Source organism: Oryzias latipes, chromosome 3 (assembly GCF_053564925.1).
Source record: "Oryzias latipes strain Hd-rR chromosome 3, Olatipes_Hd-rR_3.1".
Lineage (NCBI taxonomy): Eukaryota > Metazoa > Chordata > Actinopteri > Beloniformes > Adrianichthyidae > Oryzias > Oryzias latipes.
In genome coordinates, this window is record NC_136239.1 from 15,467,490 (window position 1) to 15,490,703 (window position 23,214).

The 23,214-nt window shown below is 43.1% G+C and overlaps 1 protein-coding gene across 7 annotated transcripts in view; it reads right to left on the bottom strand.

Annotated features, from left to right (window-relative positions):
• Nucleotides 1-1,698: 1,698 nt before the first annotated feature.
• tle3b (TLE family member 3, transcriptional corepressor b) overlaps nt 1,699-23,214 on the bottom strand; it is a 31,050-nt gene continuing 9,534 nt past the window's right edge. The window contains exons 6-21 of one of the 7 annotated variants that reach the window (XM_078945097.1): nt 20,333-20,395; nt 20,106-20,180; nt 13,824-14,025; nt 13,192-13,208; nt 10,836-10,958; nt 9,680-9,730; nt 9,114-9,269; nt 8,187-8,322; nt 7,864-8,024; nt 7,556-7,632; nt 7,214-7,463; nt 6,304-6,551; nt 6,012-6,159; nt 5,760-5,910; nt 4,695-4,771; nt 1,699-3,121 (exon numbers count right to left, since the gene is read on the bottom strand). In XM_078945097.1, coding sequence (XP_078801223.1) covers nt 3,014-3,121; nt 4,695-4,771; nt 5,760-5,910; nt 6,012-6,159; nt 6,304-6,551; nt 7,214-7,463; nt 7,556-7,632; nt 7,864-8,024; nt 8,187-8,322; nt 9,114-9,269; nt 9,680-9,730; nt 10,836-10,958; nt 13,192-13,208; nt 13,824-14,025; nt 20,106-20,180; nt 20,333-20,395 — 2,043 coding nt within the window. In that variant the 3' untranslated portion in view covers nt 1,699-3,013. Of the gene's footprint in view, nt 3,122-4,694; nt 4,772-5,759; nt 5,911-6,011; nt 6,160-6,303; nt 6,552-7,213; nt 7,464-7,555; nt 7,633-7,863; nt 8,025-8,186; nt 8,323-9,113; nt 9,270-9,679; nt 9,731-10,835; nt 10,959-13,191; nt 13,249-13,821; nt 14,029-20,075; nt 20,181-20,332; nt 20,396-23,214 lie in introns of all 7 variants that reach the window. The other 6 variants (XM_078945096.1, XM_004066881.5, XM_078945094.1 and 3 more) reach the window with 6 other exon arrangements.

A 23,214-nucleotide genomic window follows, 5' to 3' on the forward strand; every position in this document is an offset into this window, starting at 1 on the left:
ACAAATCTCAATGAACAAATCACTTACGCACATTTCTATGAAAGCAAAAGGAATCAAATTATTATTTCCAGGTATTTGCTTTGTTTCTTGTTAAGTTTTTGTCCAGCATTAGGGGTTAAAGCTTTTTGTTCTAAACAAAACTTGTACAAACAAATGGTTTAAGACTCACTGTAGACCCATGGTCACTCTAAAACTCAAAACTAGACCAATGCCGTTTAAGACACCACATGCAAACCCCAGTTCTTCTCTTTCTGCTTTACATCACATTTTCACATTTTGTCTGCAGGAAAACCTAAATACTAAAGAAAAGCATTAGTAAGATGCCAATTACAGAGTTAAACTGTTGAATATGTGAGCTGCAGCTTTAAACCATCAGTTCACTGAAATACTAAACCCCATTGGTTTAAATATGAAACTACCGTAAGAAGATGGAAGATATATGATCTAAAGTTTTCTAAGCTTTGACAAACTTCTTTTAAAAGACTCCTTTGGACTAGTGTATAGAAGCATAAACCCAAGGCTGACTTTTATTAGATTCATTTGAAATTTTCCAAAACAATCCCTGTAAATGTGACTTATAACCCCTCATGAAAGCATTTCTGATTATTGTATGGTAACTGGATATCTTGAGTTATCCAGAACAGCGTGGCTGTACATTCTACAGCTAAATATCTCTGACACAGCGCTATAGTGTGATTAAACATATACGGAGTGGCACAAAGATGGTTAGAAAATGATGCAAAAACTATTTTTCATTGAAAGCTATGACCTGCGTCATTGGGGGGGGGGGGGGGGGGGGGGTCATTACAATTTGGATTTATCTTCACCTTAAATCAACTCAAAGTACTTCTTTAATACAATTTTAGGAAAAAGAAAAATTTACAATTCATAAATGGATCAACAATTCAGTTTTATTTGAGTCCTACGCCCAGATTCCTGATATGGTCTTTTCCAATGCTACATCGATAAAACTACGAACTAGCAATGAACGTAATATTTGCAACCTCGCCATGCGCACGCCGTTCAAATTCTACAACTTTATAATCCAGCATTTTTTATCCAGTAACTGCCCAATGATGGTCGAGAAGTTAGGAGATGATAAACCTTAGGACGAGTTTTAATTTGCAGCCGGTACTTAAGGAGAATTTTTAAGAAAAACTATTCAAGATTGCGGCCTTATCTTGAGGTCAAAGGTCAAAGAAGCGTCCGTTGTGGTTCTAAACTCGAACAGGTGTCGTGTGTGAAATTTCGCGAAGATCGCTCAAACAAGTTTCCTTTTCCTATATTGTGTAAAAACAGGAATATTTCCAAACCTCAAACTGTGCTACAAAATGGCCGCCTAGCCGTAGGTCCTGTGGCCATCCCATAATCATTTTTAAACTCTTTTTTTTATATTCCTGACATGTGTTAGCTTTGTTAGTGTATTTAAAAAAAAAAAAAAAAAGAATTTGGATTCGATTTTTGCCTCATACCTATCAAAAGGCGCAGACATTTTTCCAACTGTGAAAACAATTTGGTCCTTGCAGTCAGTGACTACTGTGGGCCAGAAGGAATGTTGGTATTTTTGGCAGCAACAGCCTTCCTTAGTTTCCATATTCATTGTTAACAGGAAGTAATTACATTGATCATTCGACAGAAATCCTGATTACATTCAATAGTTTCCCTCATGTGTGAAATCAGCTTTAAGGACGTAGGCCATTCTAGAAAAAGGTTTTATTGATTTATTAACAACTGTACATTTTTCAGTGCTTACAGCATTTGCTACATACTTTGGTGTGATTCAGAGGTGCGTTTTGCCCTTTTTTCTTTTTACGTCTCTGTGTGGTAAATGCCGACAGGATCAGGAGCACAGTGTACAATCCAGAATCGTTCTGTTTACATTTGAGCGCACGTGCCGGCCTCTGTCCTCACCAGCGTTCACGGGCAACGAGCATTTCTGCTAAAGAGCACATGGATGTGTGAGTGTGCCCTTTCGTCTGCGTCACGGCCAAACATATTCCAGGAATGTTGACGAGACACGGAGGGCACAGGGCTTCCCGTGCAGTCCAGCTAGAAATCAATAAGAGCCACATCCGTGTTGCGTCATGTTAGCAGCGATCGGTCACCGATGCTTCTGCCGCTGCTGCGGCTGAGGTCCAACGTTTCGTCGAAGCTTTGACCCCCTCCCATCTCCCACAATCAAACACAGTCAATCAAACAGGGAGAGGGAAAGCACAGCTAGTCCAAAAAACTTGGTAAACTTGTAAGATTCATATATATTTATATATATGTATACTCAATAAGTAAATTTACACCCATCTCTTTTTCTGAATCGCTCTGTTTTTATTTGATTCCACGGGGCTCCAGTCCATCTGAGGCATCGCCAGAGTCGGAGAGCTCCGTGTTACAAGCTAAACCACATTTTCATAGTCCGGTAAGAGCAGTGTGACAAAAGGCCATTTTCAAACCGCCTTCAAATGTACAAGATTCCTGCTCCTCAGCCTGCAGATTGTGCTTCAAGAAGATGGTTTAGGTAAAAGAGTTGACAGTTCTAGTCTACGTTTTGGTCTTGCACTACAATACCATGGTCATGGAAGAGAGTGGACCAAAACTAGCATCACAAGTACAGCCAGGACATGAAAATATATATATATATATATTTTATATAATATGTATAAAATGTCTTTTCTGTAATCCCGTATGTACATTTTTGCAAAGAACGTCTGAGGAATGAACTTTTCCGATGAAGCTCTGCTTTACCAGATAATCTCCAGATAATCTCAAAGAGGAAGGACAAAAAAAAAAAAAAAGGCATTGAAGAACTTTGAAAAAAAGTGCAACCCAAGAAGAAAGGGAATAGAAAAAAATTGACTTTGTTCCAGTAAAAGCTTCTTCGGGTCAGCGACACCCATAAATTCCACCAAGAAATGATTTAAGCAGTTTCTCTCAATCCATTGACTTCCTGGTTTGGTCAGTAAGAAAAGTAAAAATCGCCTCAGTAGAAGTGCCAAAGCAGAGCGATGACCTCGTGGGGCTAGTAGATGACCTCGTAGACGGTGGCCTTCTTGTCCCCAGATCCTGTTACGATGTATTTGTCGTCTGCTGAGATGTCGCAGCTCAGGACAGAGGATGACTCCTTTGACTGTGGAAGAAAAAGTTCAAGATTCACATTCATGCCCATTTAAAAAAATCCCTTTTTTTCTCTATTCACCAGGGGCGGAGCTACGGGGGTCTAGGGGTGGGAGGTGCCCCTAAAATCTTTAAGTTAATATTAGTATCCTTATTGACAAAGACTAAGAAATTATCAATACAAGCTTCTTTAAGCAAAGCAAAAATTACAAAACACCAATGTTAAAAATAGTATTAGTGAAAGCACCTCAGCTAAAAGAACTGCCGTTTTTATATTAATGACAATGACAACAATAAACCAATTTCAAAAACGTTTTGTGATCCTTTTATTTGTAATGGCTTTAAATTCTGCTGTTCTCAATTGGCCCCCTTCCAAAGTATTCAGCCCCCCTTCCACCACATATAAAATGACCCAACTGTCCCGTCTCAACAGATACAATTACCTGCTCATATTATACAGAGTATTCTAATGTCAAATTCAATCGCTTTAAGGTATTTATACCCCAGTCTAACTGATCACATAAATGTGATGAAATCAAATGTGTTTACACTGTACTTTAAAGACAGCATTTAAACAATATATTTAAGCGTTTAACACAGGAGCTGTAGCTCCACTGTTGGCGCTCTTTCAAAGACTGAAGTTCTTTAACTGTTTATGCCATCAACGCAATTCTATCGAACTCTGAAGCAAAGAAAAGCTGCCTTTGTGCGGATATGCAACACTTTACAGTGAATACGCAAACGATGTGAATCAGCTGATTCTGTCACGGAGAAAAGCAGCTTTACTTTACGATGGTTAAGTGCTGCATATCAGCGCAAAGCCTCTTTTCTACAGGTTTGGATCGGCCGATTCTTGTTGATCACATTAACAGTTGAGGAGTTACGGTGTGTCAAAGAAGGCGTGTTACATGGGTATCGTCCACGTCATCTCTGGAGTTCACAGAAAAACTGCATGATTGTCAGCATTTTAGGGTTTTAACCTGTGTGGTGTAGAGGTGGGAGCGGTCGTCCGCTAACTGGAATATCGCATATTTGATTCCCATCTTGCCCACCCATGTGTCGAAGTGTCTTTGGGCAAGACACTGAACCCTACATTGCAGGTTGCTCCTGGTGGTCAAAGGTTGGCTCCAGTGCCAACCTTTGATCCTCTCTGCTGTGATTGACAGTCACAGCAGAGAGGATCAAAATGAATCATATTCTGAATTTTCTTAACTTTGTGGGAATTTGGGTTGCTCTATACTATATTATTAGTATTTCCACAAAATGAGCATGAGTTTTTTTCCACCCTGAAAGTTTTTATTATTTATGCTTTGTGTTTAGCTGAATAACAGATTCTGTTGAACTTATGTTGATCACTTCTGCACACTGGCTTGAAAACAGGCTTTCTTGTGTGTCTGAAAAGATTTCTGTGAACACTTCTTTTAAAACTGCATTCAAAGATATTTTACAGGAAGAAAATGTTTGATGATAATTCTTGTTTCCACTCCAGTACGGCCAGTCATGGGACTACACCTGAGCCAACTCCAAACCACTGACCGTTTTAGCCCAATATTTGGACTTAAAAAGCTGTTTTTCTAGTTAGTTACCTGAAATATGCTGGCGCCATAAGGAGTCCTCCAAGCGTTCAGCAGGTTGTCCTTCCCTGTGCTCACAAACCATTTACCTGCAGAAGCAAAAGCACACATCTCAGTCTACTGCTCATAAAACACCCACTAGATCAACAACCATAAACCATGGAGGAAATCAAGAGTTCCCTCGGATTAATTATCCAGCTGACTGTTCTGCTCATGCTTAATTAGTCACAGCATCAGGCCTGAGGCAGAGTGTCATCTGAATGAAGTCGTTCAGTAGTGGAAAGATGAACGTCGACTAAAGCAAACATCTGAATCGGAGCATTGCTGCAAAAAGAGAAGCAATGATACAAACGAGCCAGCTTCCATCAGACGCACTGACCTGCTTTTGTTCCCAGCTTTCACTATGCAGGCACGTTGAAATCAGTTTACCATATTTTCTACACTGTAAGGCGCACTGAAGAGCCTCATTTTTTTTTACTGTTGTAAAGAAGGTTGGATGGTTTGTAAATAACCTAACGCGGTTCATGTGTAGCTGTGTCGGACTGTTTTGTCGGACGTGTAGCGTGTTATTGACAAGATCTAGATTTACTGTGAACGCAGTTAATAAATCGACTGACTCATCTCTGACTCTTCTGTCTCGCTTAATGCGCCCTGAATAGGACATACGTACAAATTCATTGACGGTGCGCCTTATAAACCTGTGTGGCAAGTCAATCTTTAAAATGTTAAAAGTTATGATTCCTAAAATAATATGTAAAGAGTTTTTGTTTAAAAAAGCCAACGGTATCAAACCAGTTCAGTCAATAAGAGCCTTAAAAGCTTTGCGAGTCAAAAACATCTTACTTTATTTACTGTGGTATTCTGCGCCTTACATTAATTGTGGGATTGTCATTTATCTTGCTTTAAAGGCTTTTTAGTTCTTGAAAACTTTCCCTAAAAACTATATTTTTAAATAGATTGTCTTAAATGTTTTCTCTTAAATCTCTGTTGACTGTGGGATGTCCTGTAGTTCCACCTGACAGCATCATTCTTCTGGAAACAGAGGTAGCAGCATTAGAACCCTGTGCCGTTCCTTACCACAGTACGCAAACTTGAGTGAGAGGACGCAGCTTTCATGCAGATGCAGCTGATATTTGTCAGGCTTGGTGTGGTGAAGCACCTCCACATTGCTGCTCTCCATGCCCACGGCCAGCCACTCCCCAGTGGGACAGTAGCCTAGTGAGAAGATCTGCAACAAGAACGGGACGGGTTGAATGGATGCCCGTCTTTCTAGATTCGCCTGGCTTTCATGTGAGACCTGTGCATCTCAGAGCTGCAGCCTTGCTCTACCTGTGAGGTAAAGTCGTGTTGCTGGAGCTGCCGGCCCTCCCTCAGATCCCAGGACCGGACCGTGTTGTCCAGCCCTCCGGTCCACAGCTTGGTTCCGTCATGAGAAATGTCGATGCAGCTGGCTCCATCTGTGTGGCCCTGAAACTGCCTAAATATGAAAAACACAATTGGGGCAGGAACGAACAAATACACATATATTAATAAAAACAATAATAATAATAAATCAGAATGGTCATTTGGCCTGATTAATGGCCACATCGTTAAAAATACCTCCTTTAAAAGAAACACTGACCTAACAAGTGTCTGGTTATGGAGGTCCCACACGGCGATGTTTCCATCAGAGCAGCAGGAGAAGCAGACCTTGGCGTCAGGGCTGATGGCCAGAGCGTAGCAGGCAGGAGCAGAGGACGTGAGCTCGGCCTTTATGCGTGGCGTCTGCGAGGCCAGGTCCCAGATGGTCAGAGTGCTGGCCTCGCCACCGACAATCAGGGTGCGGCCATCAGGCAACAGCTTGCAGGAGCGGATGTAATTGTCTCGATTCTGCAGCAGCAAAGGCAAAAAAAACCTCACTTTGTTTGTGTTTTTTATTTAAAGCAACTTCATAAAAAAAAGGATTGAAGCATCTTCAGAAATAAATGCTAGAATGAAGATAGTTCGGCTATATGTGTTTATTAGTTTCCTTCTTTTTTTTGACAGGAGAAGCTTTTATTTTGACTTTCCACATTAATGACTGTCAGCCTGAATGAGAGATGTAAGAACTGCAGAAAAATACGGATGGACAGCACTGTGGAAGCTGCCGGTCGAATGAAAACGGCGCCCTGATGGCTTTATAAAAAGGAATTGTTCTCTGGACGCACCTTTGACATGGGAGCGGCCACATAAGACAAACAGCATTTATCAAAGGGATAAATGGAAGATGGTTGGGAAGTAGAAATAAAGAGGGGAATGGCGGACGAGTTGGCCAATCTGAACTTGGTGACTCAGCGGGATTCTTTCCCACCAAAGATTAAACAGCGCAGCAGTGAGACGCTTTCCTGAAACATCCACACATCTGGAACTTCTACTACAACGACGGGAGTCTGGATGCTTTTGACCCTCTAGAAAACACTTCCACGCTTTTGGAATTATGCTAAATCTAAACTCACTAGATCCTGTTAGCCTCTCTTGCGGCTTGAAAACAACAACAAATGGAGAATGATTACCAAGCAGTCAAGCTGGGACACCGGACTCTTGCTGCCTGGTTGGCTGATGTCCCAAATCTTGACACAACCTTTGCCGCCGGTGTAGACATGACGGGTGGGATTACTGATGGTGACGGCACACACTACTTCCCCGTGGCTCAGAGTGTTGATCTGGCGAGCGTGGCGCGGGATGCCTGGCCCTATCAGGGCGTCTGGGGGGAAGGGCACGGGCTGCATCTGACCATCCGCGCTGACGTGAAAGGAATAAGCTCTGTGGATGACAGAGGGTCTGTGTGAGCCAAGGTGCCCGGAAAAGCTGGGAAGAAAACTGACCTGAATATGCATTTAAAAGCAAACACTCACGGTTTTCCACCAGAAATAGAGGTGAGGCCTGCGGGCAGACCGGGGGCTCTCATGTGGGGATGGGGGTCAAATCCCGCCTGGGGAAAAATAAAAGGGAACTGTTTAGAATGTTTGACTGTTCATGAAAGATCAGGTAGTAAAATCCATCCATCCATGTATCCAATCAGGCAAATCCCTGGACAATTGGGAGATATAATTTCCTGTGAATAGAACTTAGGCTAATGCTAACGCTGATGGCTAGGAGTTTTCCAAACATGACAATATGCTTTGCACCGAGCTGAGCCATGGAGAAATGTTAGGGTAGTTACAATTGGAGAGCGTCCGTATGCAGCGGCGGCAGCAGCGCTCATCTGAGGAGAAATGAGACCCGGGTAGACTCCGGGGCTGGTCAGGGACCCGTTCATCTCATGAGGACCCATCATGGCAAAGGGACTGGCGTAAGACAGAGGGGTTCGCAATGCAGGGGCAGCTAAAAGCAACAACAACCAAAAAAAGTTCATGTTGTGTTTTTAATGCATAAGAAACATCTTTTTAATAAGAAATGACAATTCTCAAAGCAAATGTTGGAAATAAAAAAAATTAACATAAAGTGTGTTAATGCTTTGTTTTCAAAGAAAGGTAGGAGTCTTACTTAATGCTTCCATGCCAGGGGGTTTTCCCATGGTTAGGGGGCGCAGTCCTGGAGTGGTGCTGGTCCCTGGTGTGGGAACCTCGTTCCTCGGTGTAGGCGTGTTCGATTTCAGGCTCGGTGTGGACGATTTCTCATTCTGCAACAGAGGCTGCGTTTAGCTTCAGGGGGTCTTACTCAAAGTTGCATGTTGACTTGTAATCTACACTTCTGTCTAATGTACTCAGACACCAACAAACCACGTCAATACCAGAGTTCAAAACCTCGTCTTCAGTCAAAACTCTAGTTATTTCCCTCCAACGCCAAGGCTTCATTACAGAAATAGTGAGCGTTGGTGGGTGGGGGCATAAACCTTTGCAGTCAGACTTGTCAGTGGTGGATTTAGAGACGAAACGGTGAGAAAAGAGACGCCTCAAACTCATAGATGTTTTGATCTTTTCACTGAGCGAGCTCAATGATGCACTAATGAAAGAAGGCTGGTGTCATTCTGGGTGAAGGAATGTGGATCCTCTTGATCCGCTGTGTTTATGTAAAACTCAGGTTTAGCCTGGTTAGTTAGGGCTGACAGGAGATGCGGGATGAAGGAAGAGCAGATGAGATGAAGGAAAAGAGACAGCCGTTCTCCCTCTGCAGTTATTTACAGCCGCAGGAGGACGCAGAAATGACCGTTTATTGAGAAAGCCATAAAGAAGATTGAGAGGACTGAGCCTCAGGGTTTGATTTCCTAAGAGTGCATCCACCCCCTGCCCCCTTAAGCCCCGAGTAGCAGCCAAATGCTAAACCAGGGTATTTTTCTTTCACACAGACACCCACTGCACTTGAGAAATGCCCTCTAGTCTTTCTGTTCAGGCTTCAGCCCCTATACTGTGACCTCCTGATTGCATCCTCTCACTAGTCTTGCACTGAATCAACCCTCCCCCGGTCGCTCACATGGGCGTGGTCTTTAGCCTTGGAGGACGGTGTGCTGCCAGAGGAGGCGACAGAGGCGGGGCTGTTGGGGGCAGCGTCTTTCTTCAGCACTCGTGACTTATCCAGGCCGTTTTCTGGGGGCGAGTGAGCGGGGCTCACCCGAGGGGTTGCTGGATCCTGCAGAGTTAAGCAAGACAGACAGGGAGCAAGACTGAGCAAACAGACTGGAGGAAAGCCACTGGCATGTATGTGTAGGTCAAACAAGCCAGGGCCTCATGTGCAAACACAGATAAATATCCTGCTGTATGCTCATACCCCCCTCCTCCCCTCACACACATGCACACACACACACACTTTTCCATTCACCTGTCACACCCTTTTCTCTTTGTGTTCTTTGTCTTGCATTCTACATGAATGGCAAAAGAGTAAAAACACACTCAAAGCACACAACCAATATTATGACAGACTTTTTGTCAACACTGAGAGAGGTGTCAAAGCCTCCACACACAAAGCAAGAACCCTGTCTGGTTTCCTGTGCTGCCATCACACTGAAGGATGTGGAAGTGCTCCTTCAAACGGCGCCTTACCTCGTTAGAAACATCCACCACCAAGTCATCGCTCTTGTCTCCGTCGCTGTCCTGCAACAGAAGGTCCAATTTGAAACAGTAAAAGGGACGGGTCGGTTTCTGAACCGTCCAGAAACCAGATCAAATTAAGAGATAAACAGACAGCTGAAGCAGTTACTTCCTCCATGTACAGACACATGTTTAAAACAGATTATTACAATGTTTGACTGTTTATCCCTTTAATACCAAAAATGTCGCCTAAATACAACACGCTCTTTGACACTCCGTAATTCCTCGACCGTTCATATGAACAATGTGACTCAGCGGATTCTGCCGCGTGTTGCAGAACCACGGAAAGCCGCTTTGCTCCACAACAGAACCAGCTGATTGACATCCATGGCAGAAACACTTCACTACTATAAACTGTTGCGTATCGGCGCACGGCTGCTTTTGTCAGCCTCGCAATCTGCCAGGTAAACAGTTGAAGAGTTATGGTAGTAGAAAGAAAAACCATTGGAGCCAAAGCTCTGGTGTTTATTCAGAGGGACTTATTGGGAACTTATTTCCTACAGTTTAATATTATCTCCAGCTACTTTGAGGAAATTGAAATAGAAACACAAATGATTAGATCGTTTTTTTCCCTCGCTGTATTGCAGTTGACATTTTGCAGTCTCATTGTTTCGCTGATTTTTTCAGTGCAATTTTACATGCTTTTTTTTTTTTTTAACAGCATACTGTGTTCTGCGTCCTGATTGGCTGTAGACCTTGTCAATCAACCCCCTCCATGCCCTCTCTCCTGTACAGAATTGGTTCAGTTTGCCAGAGTTTCATAAATCTTCATTGCGATCAGATCTTTGCTTTTTAATTCTAATACAGGACGTATTTTCTATGAAGGTCTGACGAGAGAAAAAAGTGTGAAAATGTTCCTGAGAGAAGCGAAGAGTAGTGAGTGGTTTTCACAGTCTTAAAACTCTAGTAATCCTACTTCACAGATTTCCTCTGTCCCAAAATATTTTTAGAACGGTAACCCCCACGATGACAGCACTAAACTTGACCTTTCTTTTTCAGGGTTATGGTCATTTTGCTTAAAAACTTTCTACACTTTGGGGGGGGAATAAATGGAAAGCTGATATTTTTCAAGCGTCCAAACAAACTAAGACAAAGCAAAAAGACTCACATATCTGCTCATGCTGTCCTTATCGTCCACTTTGCGTTTCTTGGAGTCCAGGCCGTAGTCTGAAGAGCTGCGGTGCTTCTCGCTCGCTGCCCGCAGGCTGTCTGACGGCGACACCGAGTTATTCTGCCGGGAACAACACACACGGCTAGCTTAGCATCATCCTAACTCCACTCTGCTGGTGAACAAGAAAAACTGCTGCTTCTGTCAGCTTTGGGAAGTGGACTTCAGCGGGTAACACACTGAAATTTGTGCAAATAAATCCGTCTGTTTTCTGAACTGCAAGCTGCAGAGTCGACTGCAAGATGTCAAAAAGCTCATAAGTAAGTCTACGAGTGGAGAGTAAATACATGGGGACAACAGAGAAAAACAAATAATAATATAAAACCCAAGCAGGGCTTTCGGAGATGGTTCTGTGATATTTTCTGTAGTCAGAACAGAAATAATAACTGCCAAATGTAAAACATTAGGGAAATCCTGGTGGACAGATTCTGCACAACAGAGGAGGAAGTTTTGGACATTGAGCCCTGCGGCTGCTGCCAAAGCAGCAACACAGCAAAGGAAGCACATGAGGCAGCAGAGCAAAACCACAAACCCACAGAAACACTGGAGGACAAGGCATAAACTGCTGTGGAGATTTGCTGAACAGTGGAAGCAAAGGAAACCTGAAATGTTTGCACACTTGAAGACTGTCGAGGCGAATCAACTCCAGGCTAAATAGGCCATTAAATAAAAACTAAACTTAAGTATGAACACTCTTGACTGGGTCAAGAAAAACAACATTGAAAAGCCACTTGATTAGTGTGAAGCCCATAACTTTGTGTGGTTTCAAGGCAAAGAAAACGGATTTAAACATGATCAAGAGGACAGAAAAAAGCAGAAACTGATACAAGAGCAACGTCAGGGGGAACGGAAAGAGGTTTAGTCAGCTGAGTAACGAAAGAGTGTGGCAAAGTTTGGGGGGGGGCTGCAAAACAGGAAAGAAACTTGGCCCAATGAGATCGAGCAGAGGCGAGAGGGGATGACTACTTTAATCCAGACGGCCTGCAAACACAGATTCGGCCGCCTGACGAGGCGAAGTGGCGCTGTCAATCAGACTGACATCCAAACGGTTGGCAGCCAAGGTGAGCACACCTCGAGGCCAGCCCACATTCCAAGCAGCTCGACAAATCCCTGATTTTATTAGGAGAGGAGATGAGTGGTGAGAGAAAGCAGAAAGAAGGCCGACACCTGAGCTGAAAATGACAGGAAGCGAAAGATGAGCTGAAAATAAACGGAAAGTGCTGGGGGGAAAAAAAATGGAGGATTGAAGCCAAGACGAGTGGAAAGCGGCTGTTCAACTGTGGCTGTTGGCAAAACATTATAGCCTCCTGTAGAAAGAGCCCCTTCCTCTGCCACCAAGTAAAGAGTCAGCCTTTTCCTCACTGAGGTTAACCAACAGCTTTGTAGCTCTACATCAGGCCAAAACACAGATTTGTTCAGCTACTGTTGCAGAAAAGACAGCTTCCAAGAGTTTTGCTTTGGCTTAGTGTGAAGACGTTGTCAGAAAGACAAAAATCTTCCACACTCTGTATCTGGGCCCGACACCTTTCAAGGACTGTTTAGTCTCGGTAACCCTGCACCTCCTCTCCGCCGGACTGAAAAGGAGGACGGTGTGTGCGCTGAACAACAGTGGAAGGAGGGTGGCGAGGAGATCAGGTGAGGTAGTGCTGGCAGACGCTCGTCACCACATGAGAAGGGCGGAGAATCTAGATTCCTTTCTGACCTGAGTGAGCCCATTCAGGATGGTCACTCAGTGGGAACTTAATCTGGTGGAGCAGATTCAACAGAGCGTTACGCTCTAGCTAACGGAGAGCTTTAAGCCAGTCCAATAAACAGGGACTTTAACATGAGGAGAAGTGAACGCATGAGGACAGCACATGGCAGAGGAGGAGACAAAGGAAATGGGTAAACAGCCAAGACAAGGAGGCAGAGCTGTAAATAACAATCCCTATAAGGAAAGGAGAAGGTTAATAAAGTGAGATGACATTTACATTTACAGTGAAGGAGACTCAAAGTCATTTCTAATTGTCTTTGAATTACACGAGCTACCAGACTAATAATCCCTGTCCAGCGGCTGGAGTCATTTTCCACCTGGATTAGATGCTGCTGACCTATTTGGCCAGAACTCATTTGCTTTCAGTCATCTTATACCCCCGTGAGTACAAAAACCTGTGTGTTCTTACACAGAGAGCATGGATCTCTATTGAACAGCGGGCTTAAGCTTATGTAAAGTACACCTAATCAGCAAACACAGTCAGCCCAAAATGGGCAAAGTCAAGAAACGCAGAGAAGATGGAGGGTTGCAGAGTCAACATACCGTGCTGGTCTCGCGTTCTTTTAGAGGGATAACCAGAGGCGAGTGAAAGGATGAGGGACCAGGAGAGAGGAAAGTAAAACACAAGTTAGTATGGGAGTAACTAAGACTGTACAGCATTACTGCAAATGTCTATTCATCTGGAGTTGGCTGCCATCTATCACACAAATCTACATTGTTGGATCATTTATGCTATTTATTCTGTATTTTTGCACTATATGGCGCACTAAAAAGCCTTATGTTTTTCAAAATACAACAGTACGCTTTATAATCCGGAGCGCTGAAGCAGTTTGAAGAGGTACATGGCGCTCTGTCAAAATGTGACAGAGCGCCATGTTATTGTAAATTTACTAAGGCGGTTAACGTGTAGTGGCGTTGGACTGTGGTTTTTGTACGCGTTACTAACCAGGTTGGGAGTTGGCGTAGTCGCAGTAACGTTTGTTTTAGCGTTTTCAGCCAGGTTTTTTTACGTGTTGCAAACAAGGTTGGGAGTTCTAGGTATCGTGAATATGCTAAGGCTTCTAACGTGGCTAACGTGTTACAAACAAGCTCTAGAGTTACTCTGAACGCAGTTATTGAAGTCTGATTGAAAGTCAATCCAGCGTGTAGGTTGAGTGACTTGCAGGGCTCCTCACCTCTGTGCTCCAGGTCGTGGTGGTTCTTCTCATCTTTAACAGGCAAGTGAGCCTGGCTGCCGAGAGCCCCCAGAGCAAGCAGGCCCGAGCCGGCGCCTGTCACCGGGGGGAGGCCAGGCGGCTGCAGGCCTGAGGGATGAGGAGGCAGCTGGACCGGGGGACCGTGGGCAGCGTGGGACAGGTGCTGAGCCTGAAGCTGTTGCTGCTGGAGACAAAACAGACAACAAGTGGGTCGGCTGGGAAAATATCCCATGACAGGCCACACAAAGGCAAAGCATGTGGAGGAGATCATGTCTCCATCCAGTAGAGAAATCATCACTGAAGCTTCCAAACTATAGGATACAAATCCAAGACTACTGTGCTTCAGTCATATCTCCAACCCATATCACTAGAATTGAGTGATGCAGACATCTCAGTCACATTTCATCATTTAGCAGACACCTCTTAACAAACAGGTTCAAATGAAAAAAATCTGAGGTTAGAAGGAATACTGCCAAACTTCAGCATGGGAAAACCTCACTGTTGGTCCATGTATTTCCTTAAAATCTTAAGAATTTGAGATTGATTCAAGAAAAAAAAGAAAAAGAAAAAAACAAATACAGAATTTAAAAAAAAATAGTCTCTACTCAGGGATGGGGTTCTGTACAGCAGCTAGTCAGCAAGCTTGTTGTTTAAAAACCAGACTACAGAATGGATTCAGTATTGTGCACAATTCAGTTCAACTTCCATTTCAAAACTATTGTATTTGGGATCCGTCCTTTTCTCACATTTCTGTTCTTACAACTAATTTTTTGGGTTATGAAAAAAGTTTTACACAAGCAGTGGCTTGATCTCTTAACACCTGAATTTATCTAACTTATTAACTATCAACTAACTCACCATCCCATCCATTTGAATGAGAAGGTGTGTCTGAAACATTTGGTCTGTACTGTATATTTGCTTTAAGGTAGATACTAAGTTTAGATACGTTTGGAGCAGAAGTGGTTTGATGCGTTTTGCACCAACAGGCATCATGAGGGTAAAAAACAAAAAACAGAACTCTAATTAATGCAATTATTGAAAACAGGAAACCTTCCTTTTGTCTGATAAACTACAGCCTCATGGATTAGATCTATCAATGTTGCATTTTCTCCTAAATAAAGATTTGATTTTACTTAAAGCTACGTTTACACCGGCAGGCGTTCAGGCGTCCACTTCCAAGGAGAGGTCTGTGTAAACGCGCATTTTCGGCATCCGTGTTTAAAACTGTAACTTTTTAAGTCCGTTTTTGGGCCCTTTTTTTTTTTTTTCAAAAAGCACAGCCATTGAACCCATGATGAAAGTCCAAGCACTGACCAACCAGCGACTTGGATTTGTTAGTGACGTATGGATGCTGTCCTTTTGAAGTCATGAAAGTTGTCAACCGTTGATCATGAAGGATGGTGTTCATGAACGTGCATCACATTTCCAGTGTATTTGTAGCTTAACAGATTTTTTTTCAACCCAGCCCCAACAGTAACGCTCCAATTTCTTCTGCAACTTTCACTTCCTGAAAGAAGTCAGTTTCTAATGCTTTCGGTCTTGCCGTACAGGACACTTCAATCTACAATCAACACACCAAACCAGTGCGAAAATCCAAATTAAAACATTTCAAACAAAAACAAATAAATTGATGTTTACACTTAAAAACCTCCAATCATCTCAACACCATAGAAACCCCAGCGTGCACGCTAAACACAGCTCAGCCCAGACGATGGAAACACACATAACCCTCCCATACGTCTGTGAGGCAGCCAGGGCCGGGAGAGCAGATAGACAGGAGTTAAATAGCCACTCAGGAAAGAGGGAAGCAAGTGCTTTAAAACAAGGTTAAATAACACTTAGCACATCCATCAACTGCCTCTCCAAAAAGAAAAAAAGAAAAGAACTGACTGCTATTCAGGCTCCTGGATAGAACTCCAATATGCTCATCCATACAGTCATTACAGAAAATGGAGACACTAGATGCGGGTATATCTAGCGGCTAACCACATTTAAAAGCTTATTAAGCAGCTGGTCATTATTCAGGCAGCTCATTATGTCAGGCTGGACCTGGACTTATCTGATGGATAGAAGCAACTGAGGGTCAGCATTGTTAATCGATATTGCGCTGGCGCACTGAGCAGCCCATTTGTTGTGGAAAAAAGGAAATGCGAGCAAAAAAAGAAAAAAGAAAAATGGAGGAAGCAGGCAAAACAAGATGAGGAGGGAGAGAAGCACGAGTACAAAAAAAACAACAGGAGAACGGCAGAGAGTGGGCAAAGGACCGAGGCAGGGACGTCCCTATTGAGGGTGCCTAATGAGGAAAAGCGTGCAGGGATCATTATCAAGGAGCCTCATTAGCGAGCTATGGCTGAGGAGCGGACAGACCAGAGAAAGGAGCTGCGAGGGGAGGAGGAGGAGGGAGGGGAAAAAAAAAAAAAAGAAAATAAATTGCTTCCAATTCAATATTCATGGATAAAGAGCTAGCTTTCTTTCACACTTATCTTTTTCATTATGTGTAAAAGCCGCAGCAGCTCAGACAACTTCCACAGGAAACAGGCAATTAAAGTTAACTAGGCGAAGCTGACTCCCTGCAGAACGCTACTGTCAGGTGGAACAAGCATCAACAGAACCAGCATAAACTAGCTGGCAGACTGGCTTAATAAGTCTGGCAATAATCTCCACGTTACCCGCGGTGCCTCGCAACATCTTCTGCGGTTTATCATGTTTCCTTCTGCCATCCTGTTTTATTTTCAGGAAAAGTAAAGGCAGGGTTCAGACAAATCTGTTACTTCACTCAGACGGACAATATCCCAAGCTGCCATTGAAACCAAAACATGTGCATGTGCTTTGTCTTAAAAAAAAAAGACATCTTTCTTTACAGATATAGAACAAGCTCAATCCAAAACAGTCTCTGTGAGCACAAAGAGGCCTGATCAGCTGGCAGCTGCTGGTTTAGGAAGAACACCAAAGTCACATCTGATCATTGATCCACTGAAACAACCAACTATTCAGCCAAGAGACCCATTCTAAACACAAACTCATCTGACTATACGATCCGGGAATTACTTGATAGTCTTTGCTAGCGCTGCAGAAAAAGCTAACTTCGGAGAGCAGGCGTGCATATCCACATAGAACACGAAGAGGTTGTTGTGGTTAGGGATGAGCGATATATCGGGGCCAGTGTCGGTATCGCCTGATATACGCATAAATGGAGATTTTCGGTATTGGTCCAATATTTAAAAATCTATTGATACTTTTCTGACTTTTTTTTTTTAAATCCATACTTGTTCCTGATAGATTTGGAGGCTTATGTTTACAGTCAGTCAGTAATTGACTGTTTTCAGATAAATGTTATTTTGGATAAGGATACATGTTGTTCCTAATAGATCCCTGGCAATGGGGAGCTTATGGTTTACAGTTATGTCCAATATTCAATAAATGGTCTGAATGCTTACAGACAAATTTTCAGATACGGTTTAAAGTGATACTTGTTCCTATGAGATCCTTTGCTGTATGTTAAAAAGGTCAAGTACAGTGTGATTGTACACTAAAAGAAAAGTGGGGCATTTCTAATAAAGACACAAAACAGAAATCTAAACTTTATGTTATTGCAGACGCTTAAATATTGGTATCAGCAAATATTGGCTATCAGCCACAGTTGCAGGGAAAATATTGGTTACGGGTAGGCCTGCACAATATACCGCAAATTTATCGTTATCGCAATATCAAGCTGTGCAATATGCATATCGCAAAAGACAGCAAATTTGCAATAAATGGTTACCTTAGATGTGGCCAAACAATCTTATGGCAGCTTGAAGTGTTTAATGGATTGAAAGAATCCCTTTTTGCATTTGACCAATCAGATGGACCCCTTCACGTTGTTAACTAATCGGATGGCGCCTTATTATGTTGTATGTTCGCCTCCTATGTCAACAAGGGTCATTTGTAGTGTAATTTTTAAGCTGTTGTAAAAGAATGGGAATAATATTTTTGTTTGTTTTGCTAATTGTTTATATACCGCAAATTATATCGTTATCGCAGTATTAATTACTAATATCGCATATCGTGAGTTTTCTTCATATTGTGCAGCCCTAGTTACTGGTATCGGCCAAAAATGGAATGGGCCCATCCCTAGAGGTGGTACACAAATACAACAAACACAAAACAAGATGGTAGACTTTAAAGCCAAACTCTGATCATCTTTATGTCTTTTAATTATGTTTGTGCCGTTTTTAGCCATAAATCAAAAGGTCTGTCCTTTTCTAGGACAATTTCTAACGAGAGGCAGTAGTTCCTTTGAAATTTGCCTCAAAATTGTGGCTGGGACTGTTGGCGCGGAAGTAAGCCTCTGCTCATTTCCCATCATGCCTTTGTTTACACTTTCTCCCGCAAGCTAACAGCCCCTCACAACCCCAATCTAACCTTACCGATACAACAAAGATGAATGATCCAGAGTTGTAGAGGAAGCCAGGTTTGGGCTGTTTAAATAAAATAGGTAAACTAGTTGGACACCTTTACAGCTGATCCAGACGACTGTTGTTGTGAATTTGGGCTATAGAAATAAATTTGAATTGAATTGAATTACAGCTGGGAAAATTAAAGCTAATTATTTTGAAAGTCTGGATTGATGAAAATCTGTCATTCAAGTGAAAGATAATGCAGTATGAGAGACATGGCTGAACTATCCAGGAGACTTTTTAGTGGACAGACCAATAAGAAGAATAAAGCTATGAGATGTGAAAAATCTTTATTTCAAAGACCTACAAACAACGTAATGGAGACGAAATGGGTCTTTGAACGCTGGTAACATATTTTTAAAAAACAAAAGATTAAATCTGGTAGATTTAAATGAATATAAAGCTTTTTTTAAATGAACAACTTGCTGTTCTTTAGCAACAAAGCAATAAAAACACACAAACAAAGCCTTTGATGATTGACATGACTTGACATGAGCAGGTATTGTAACCTCGGGGGAATAACGAGCGAACACTCCAAGCAAAAACAAGAGCTTTTTCTGCTTTGCATACTGTGCTGACACAGCGTGAACCTGTGCCTAAATATTTCATCTTTTACAGCGTTCTTGTTCGGTACCTGCAAAGTTCCTCAATGTTGCTCTTGTCTGTGCTGCAGTCAACACTTGTCGTGACTCGACTGCTTTAATGCCTACTGCTAGTGGGTCAGAGGCAGAGGTACGCCTGTTGGCCGGAACCTTTAATATAATTAAAGGCTAGCCAGAGTGAAACCTGACCAAGCCTGTGATTTGATCTCAGTCTGGACTGTGCTGCTGTACATTAGATGTTCTTTGACGGTTGCACAAAAGGAGGAAAAATCTGAGCAGAACTGCAGTTGGGAACACTTCTCTGTGTTGACAGGTCAGGGCTAACCAACAATTACAGGCTTCAGAATTGTGAACACCATGTTGACACAGCATTGCAAACATTGTTAACTCAAAACGTCATAAATAACTGCAGACGGGGACAAGTCTGCACAAGTGAGGAGGCCATGAGACCATACTAGCATGTGTTCTGTTTAAATGCTACAAATGAAGTGAAAGACGGCTTACACGACAGCACACTAGGATGTCTTTAAATCTCATTTTGGAATTATTTCTTAAAAACCCACTCCGATTATTTATTCTAAAAGCGTTTTGAAAAACCAAATCATTTCCTATGGTGTGGTTGGGGGCGGGCCTGTCGGAATGGAGCAACCCCGCCTCCCCTCTTCCTCTCCCCATTGCTGAGAGCTCTCTATTTACATGCTCGCCCCTCACACCCCCAACCTAACATTAGCTGTGCAACAAAAATGGCGAGCAATATCAGAGCTGTCCAGGCGTACAGCACTGAGCCAGATGCCAGCTCAGGAAAACAAAGACGTACATGGATCTAGATGAATGGAGCTTACGCCTGCCAGGTCTATTTTCTACATACCAAATACGCTCTACTTCAATTGGCATTTTTTTAACTGCTCCTGATTCACATAAATAATAATAAAGAAATGATCGGAAAAGCTAATTTGATCTCAATTTTCTTTACACATGTCCTCCATCATCAGAAAAAAAGGGCACACGTACATGTTAAAAAACACCAAACACATAACATTTATCGGAGTGGGTCTTTAACCAACGGTATTAAGATGGTGAGACTATATTGAGTATTAAGACTATATGCAGCAGAGTGCCGGTCCTCCTCACTGCATGCAGCTTTGCCCCCGTCCACAGGTCAAATAAAAGAAGAAAGGGGGTATACACACAGTCAGAGGCAGATTGGGAAGTCCACGTACCCCGATGATAGCATTCAGCTCAGTCATGGTCACCTGCTTGGCCCGCTCAACAGCTTGAGCCACCTGCTGTTGATGCTGCAGGACACAATCAAACATGAGGTCTCTTTCCTCTGTGTGTAATGACTCTGGTTTATTAAAGAGACATCTGCTGAACTTTCTTGGCAAAAAAAAGAAAAAAGAACAATGCAAGTCTGGTCATATGATGCAGTTTGGTTGTCGATACTCACCTCTTGTGACAAAAATGGCATGATCTGTGCCAGAATTGCATTCAGGCGTTTGGCAATCTCAGTCTGTGGGAGAGAACAAATGAATAAATATTAAACCAACACTGTAATTAAGTGCTTTAATAAATATCAAAGCATCCTGTTTGCAGAGGCCATTCGAGTACAAAACTGACGCCTGACTAAACTGAGGCCACCTTGGAACAAACCCTTTCTCCACTGGCTCCATTAGGCCTTATTTCATTAAAAGGCTAAAATATGCGAGGACCATCTGGTCTCTTTATAACGACGATTCAAAAAAAAGTGAGGTGGGGCAAGTTGAAGCAGATAGGTTAACTCGGGGCCCAGTCTATCAGATGCTTCTTTATTGACCACAAAATATTAGCTGGCAGAGTAAGACGATCCTGCTGAGCTGGATGCACATGGAGCACTTTGGATCTCTGCATTTGGACAAATGGATACCCATCTCCTGCAATTGCTGCTCCCCAGACATTGTGCACAAGCCTTTCTTTCCTTGTTTTTTAAAGTCTACACCCTCCAAGAAGTTGATGAAGACGAGCAGCAGGAGGAGGTGAGCACAAAAGTGGAAAAAAGAATAAAAGAGGACGAATTAGGTTTGTGGGGTTGGACAGGAAAGTGAAACCATCTGACGGGATGCCAAAGTAATGTGGTTTGACTGAACCCAGAGAGGTGAACTAATTGATTCTGAGAGATTAGGGGTGGAGGCCCGGTAGGTGTGTGAGGGTTAAAGACATCCTTCCCGCCATTTTATGCGCTGCTGCACTCCAGCCTTATTCCCGTAACCCTGTTTCACTGTGAACAGAAGGAGGGTGGGGTGGACGGGGTGGACGGGGGGGGGGATGTCAGGAGGTGCCAGCAAATCTCTGCACAACCCCTACTTGAATGGGAGGGGCGGGAAATAGGAAAAGGAGAAAAGCCAAGGTGGGGGCAGACCCTTGCTGGCCTGTCAGGCATTATCTCACAACCCCCGCCTGACCTCAGAGCCCACTGTGGCTTCGCTCTCCCCATCCTCCAAAAGCGTCTTCGCACCCCTACAATGCTAATCCCCACCCCTCTCTGCCCTCCCTTCTCTCCCCTTCTCATCTTAGTCCTCTTCTGTTGCTGGGGCAACGGTATCTGGCATGGCTTATCGTTATGTAAATTGGGTTCAGGCTCTGACCAGAACAGCCTGTAAAATCACATTAGACGCCGCACAGAAGCAGGTCATTAAATTGAATTTTCAGCTTGTCGATCTGATCGGCAACGAAAATTAATGAGGGATAACAGAGAGGAGGGGTGGAGGGGGAGGGGGGCTGACACAGAGAAGGGGTGAGGAGTCTGTGGGGACTCATAAAGCATCATCATTAGAAGGGGGGGGGGGGGGGGTATACAATGACGCATGGTTAAGGGTAAGCATTTCTCGGCGTTTCACCGCCTCCATGGAAATGACTGGAAAAGACAGAGGCTCAGAAATTGTGGAAGCAGCAGTATGTCGATCCACTCTACTATTTCAGACACAAAATTACAAGCCCTCCATCACTCAGAGAGGCACTCATTTCCTCAAAGAAAATCACTACTTTGGAGTCACAATTTGAACATTCATATAATTCTTATGCATTCCGTGAGGAAAAGGGGTCAAATGGTACCAAATCGTGCACTTCATGTAGACGTGAGCCCCAAGTTAACATATTTGGAGATGAAATACCACTGTTTCATACACAACATTGTCCATCTACTCAAACATGAACATTCAACAACATTAAACAGAGTGTGGATGTGACTTAGGCGTCGTCAGATAACTCAAGCTACGCACACATCGCCCTCAGCAACGTGCTTTTTAGCGTCTACCATGCGTGTTTCGGGCTTCCACGATCAACACTCTGCCTTCAAAAGTTGCTACGCACAGTCACAAGACCATTTTTGGGCTCTACGTGCCTGAGTCGGTCATAAATCACATCCCAACAGGTAATCTGTTGAGGTGTTCATTTTGATAGGAGCGGCATCTTGTTTACGACTGTGGAGTCTGCAGTCAATGTGGGATCAACAGGAGAGTAATCCAAGTAAAGCCAGCAAGCAGATTATAGCAGACGTGATGATATTTTATCTGCTGATTATGTCTAAGAGCACATACTCCAGATAAGATGCTAAATACATCTACGTTCACACCGCCCTCCGTAATGTGCGTTTTGGGCGTCCAAGTTCAAAACCCTTGCAAATAAGCAGTAAGTTTCCAGGCTCTATGTATAAAACGCATGGACATTGAACACATGTTAAGTTAAACCAAGATGAGCTTTGACCAATCAGGGACTCAGATTTGGTACTGAAGGGATGGCGTTCCTTTTCAGTCACGGAAGTGCCAACCATTTGAAAATTGATCATGAAGAAGTCCCCACCCCCCTTTTTGGATTTGTATTACTTTTAAACCTGACTGTAATGATTGTAAACATCCAGCAACTTGTTGCCTTATGCCGCATCACAGTTCTACCCCCCCTCCTGTTTAATCACCCTCCTACCCCCCAGACATCCCTCTCTCTTCTTCCCTTTATTTTCTTTTCCATTTGCTCCAACAAAAGACTGTTACAGATATGAGTAAGATAAATAAAGTTTAGCCTAAATTACAGAAGGGGTTTATTTGAATACACACCTAGTGTGTCAAATGTTTCATAACCCCTATTGTAACAGTAAAATATGTCCAACACAAGAAGCTTTCAGCTCTCATCTGTCTGCTCAGCTGTTGAACAGGACCATGGGCTAAACGCCTGTTCAAAACTGCATTCTTGAATCCACGTCACATGCCCGGTGTGAAGGTAGCTTCAATCTTTCTTTAAAATTTGTCCACTCTGAGTGATCACCCCTTTAGACAGTGCATTGACCGTCTAAATGAGAAA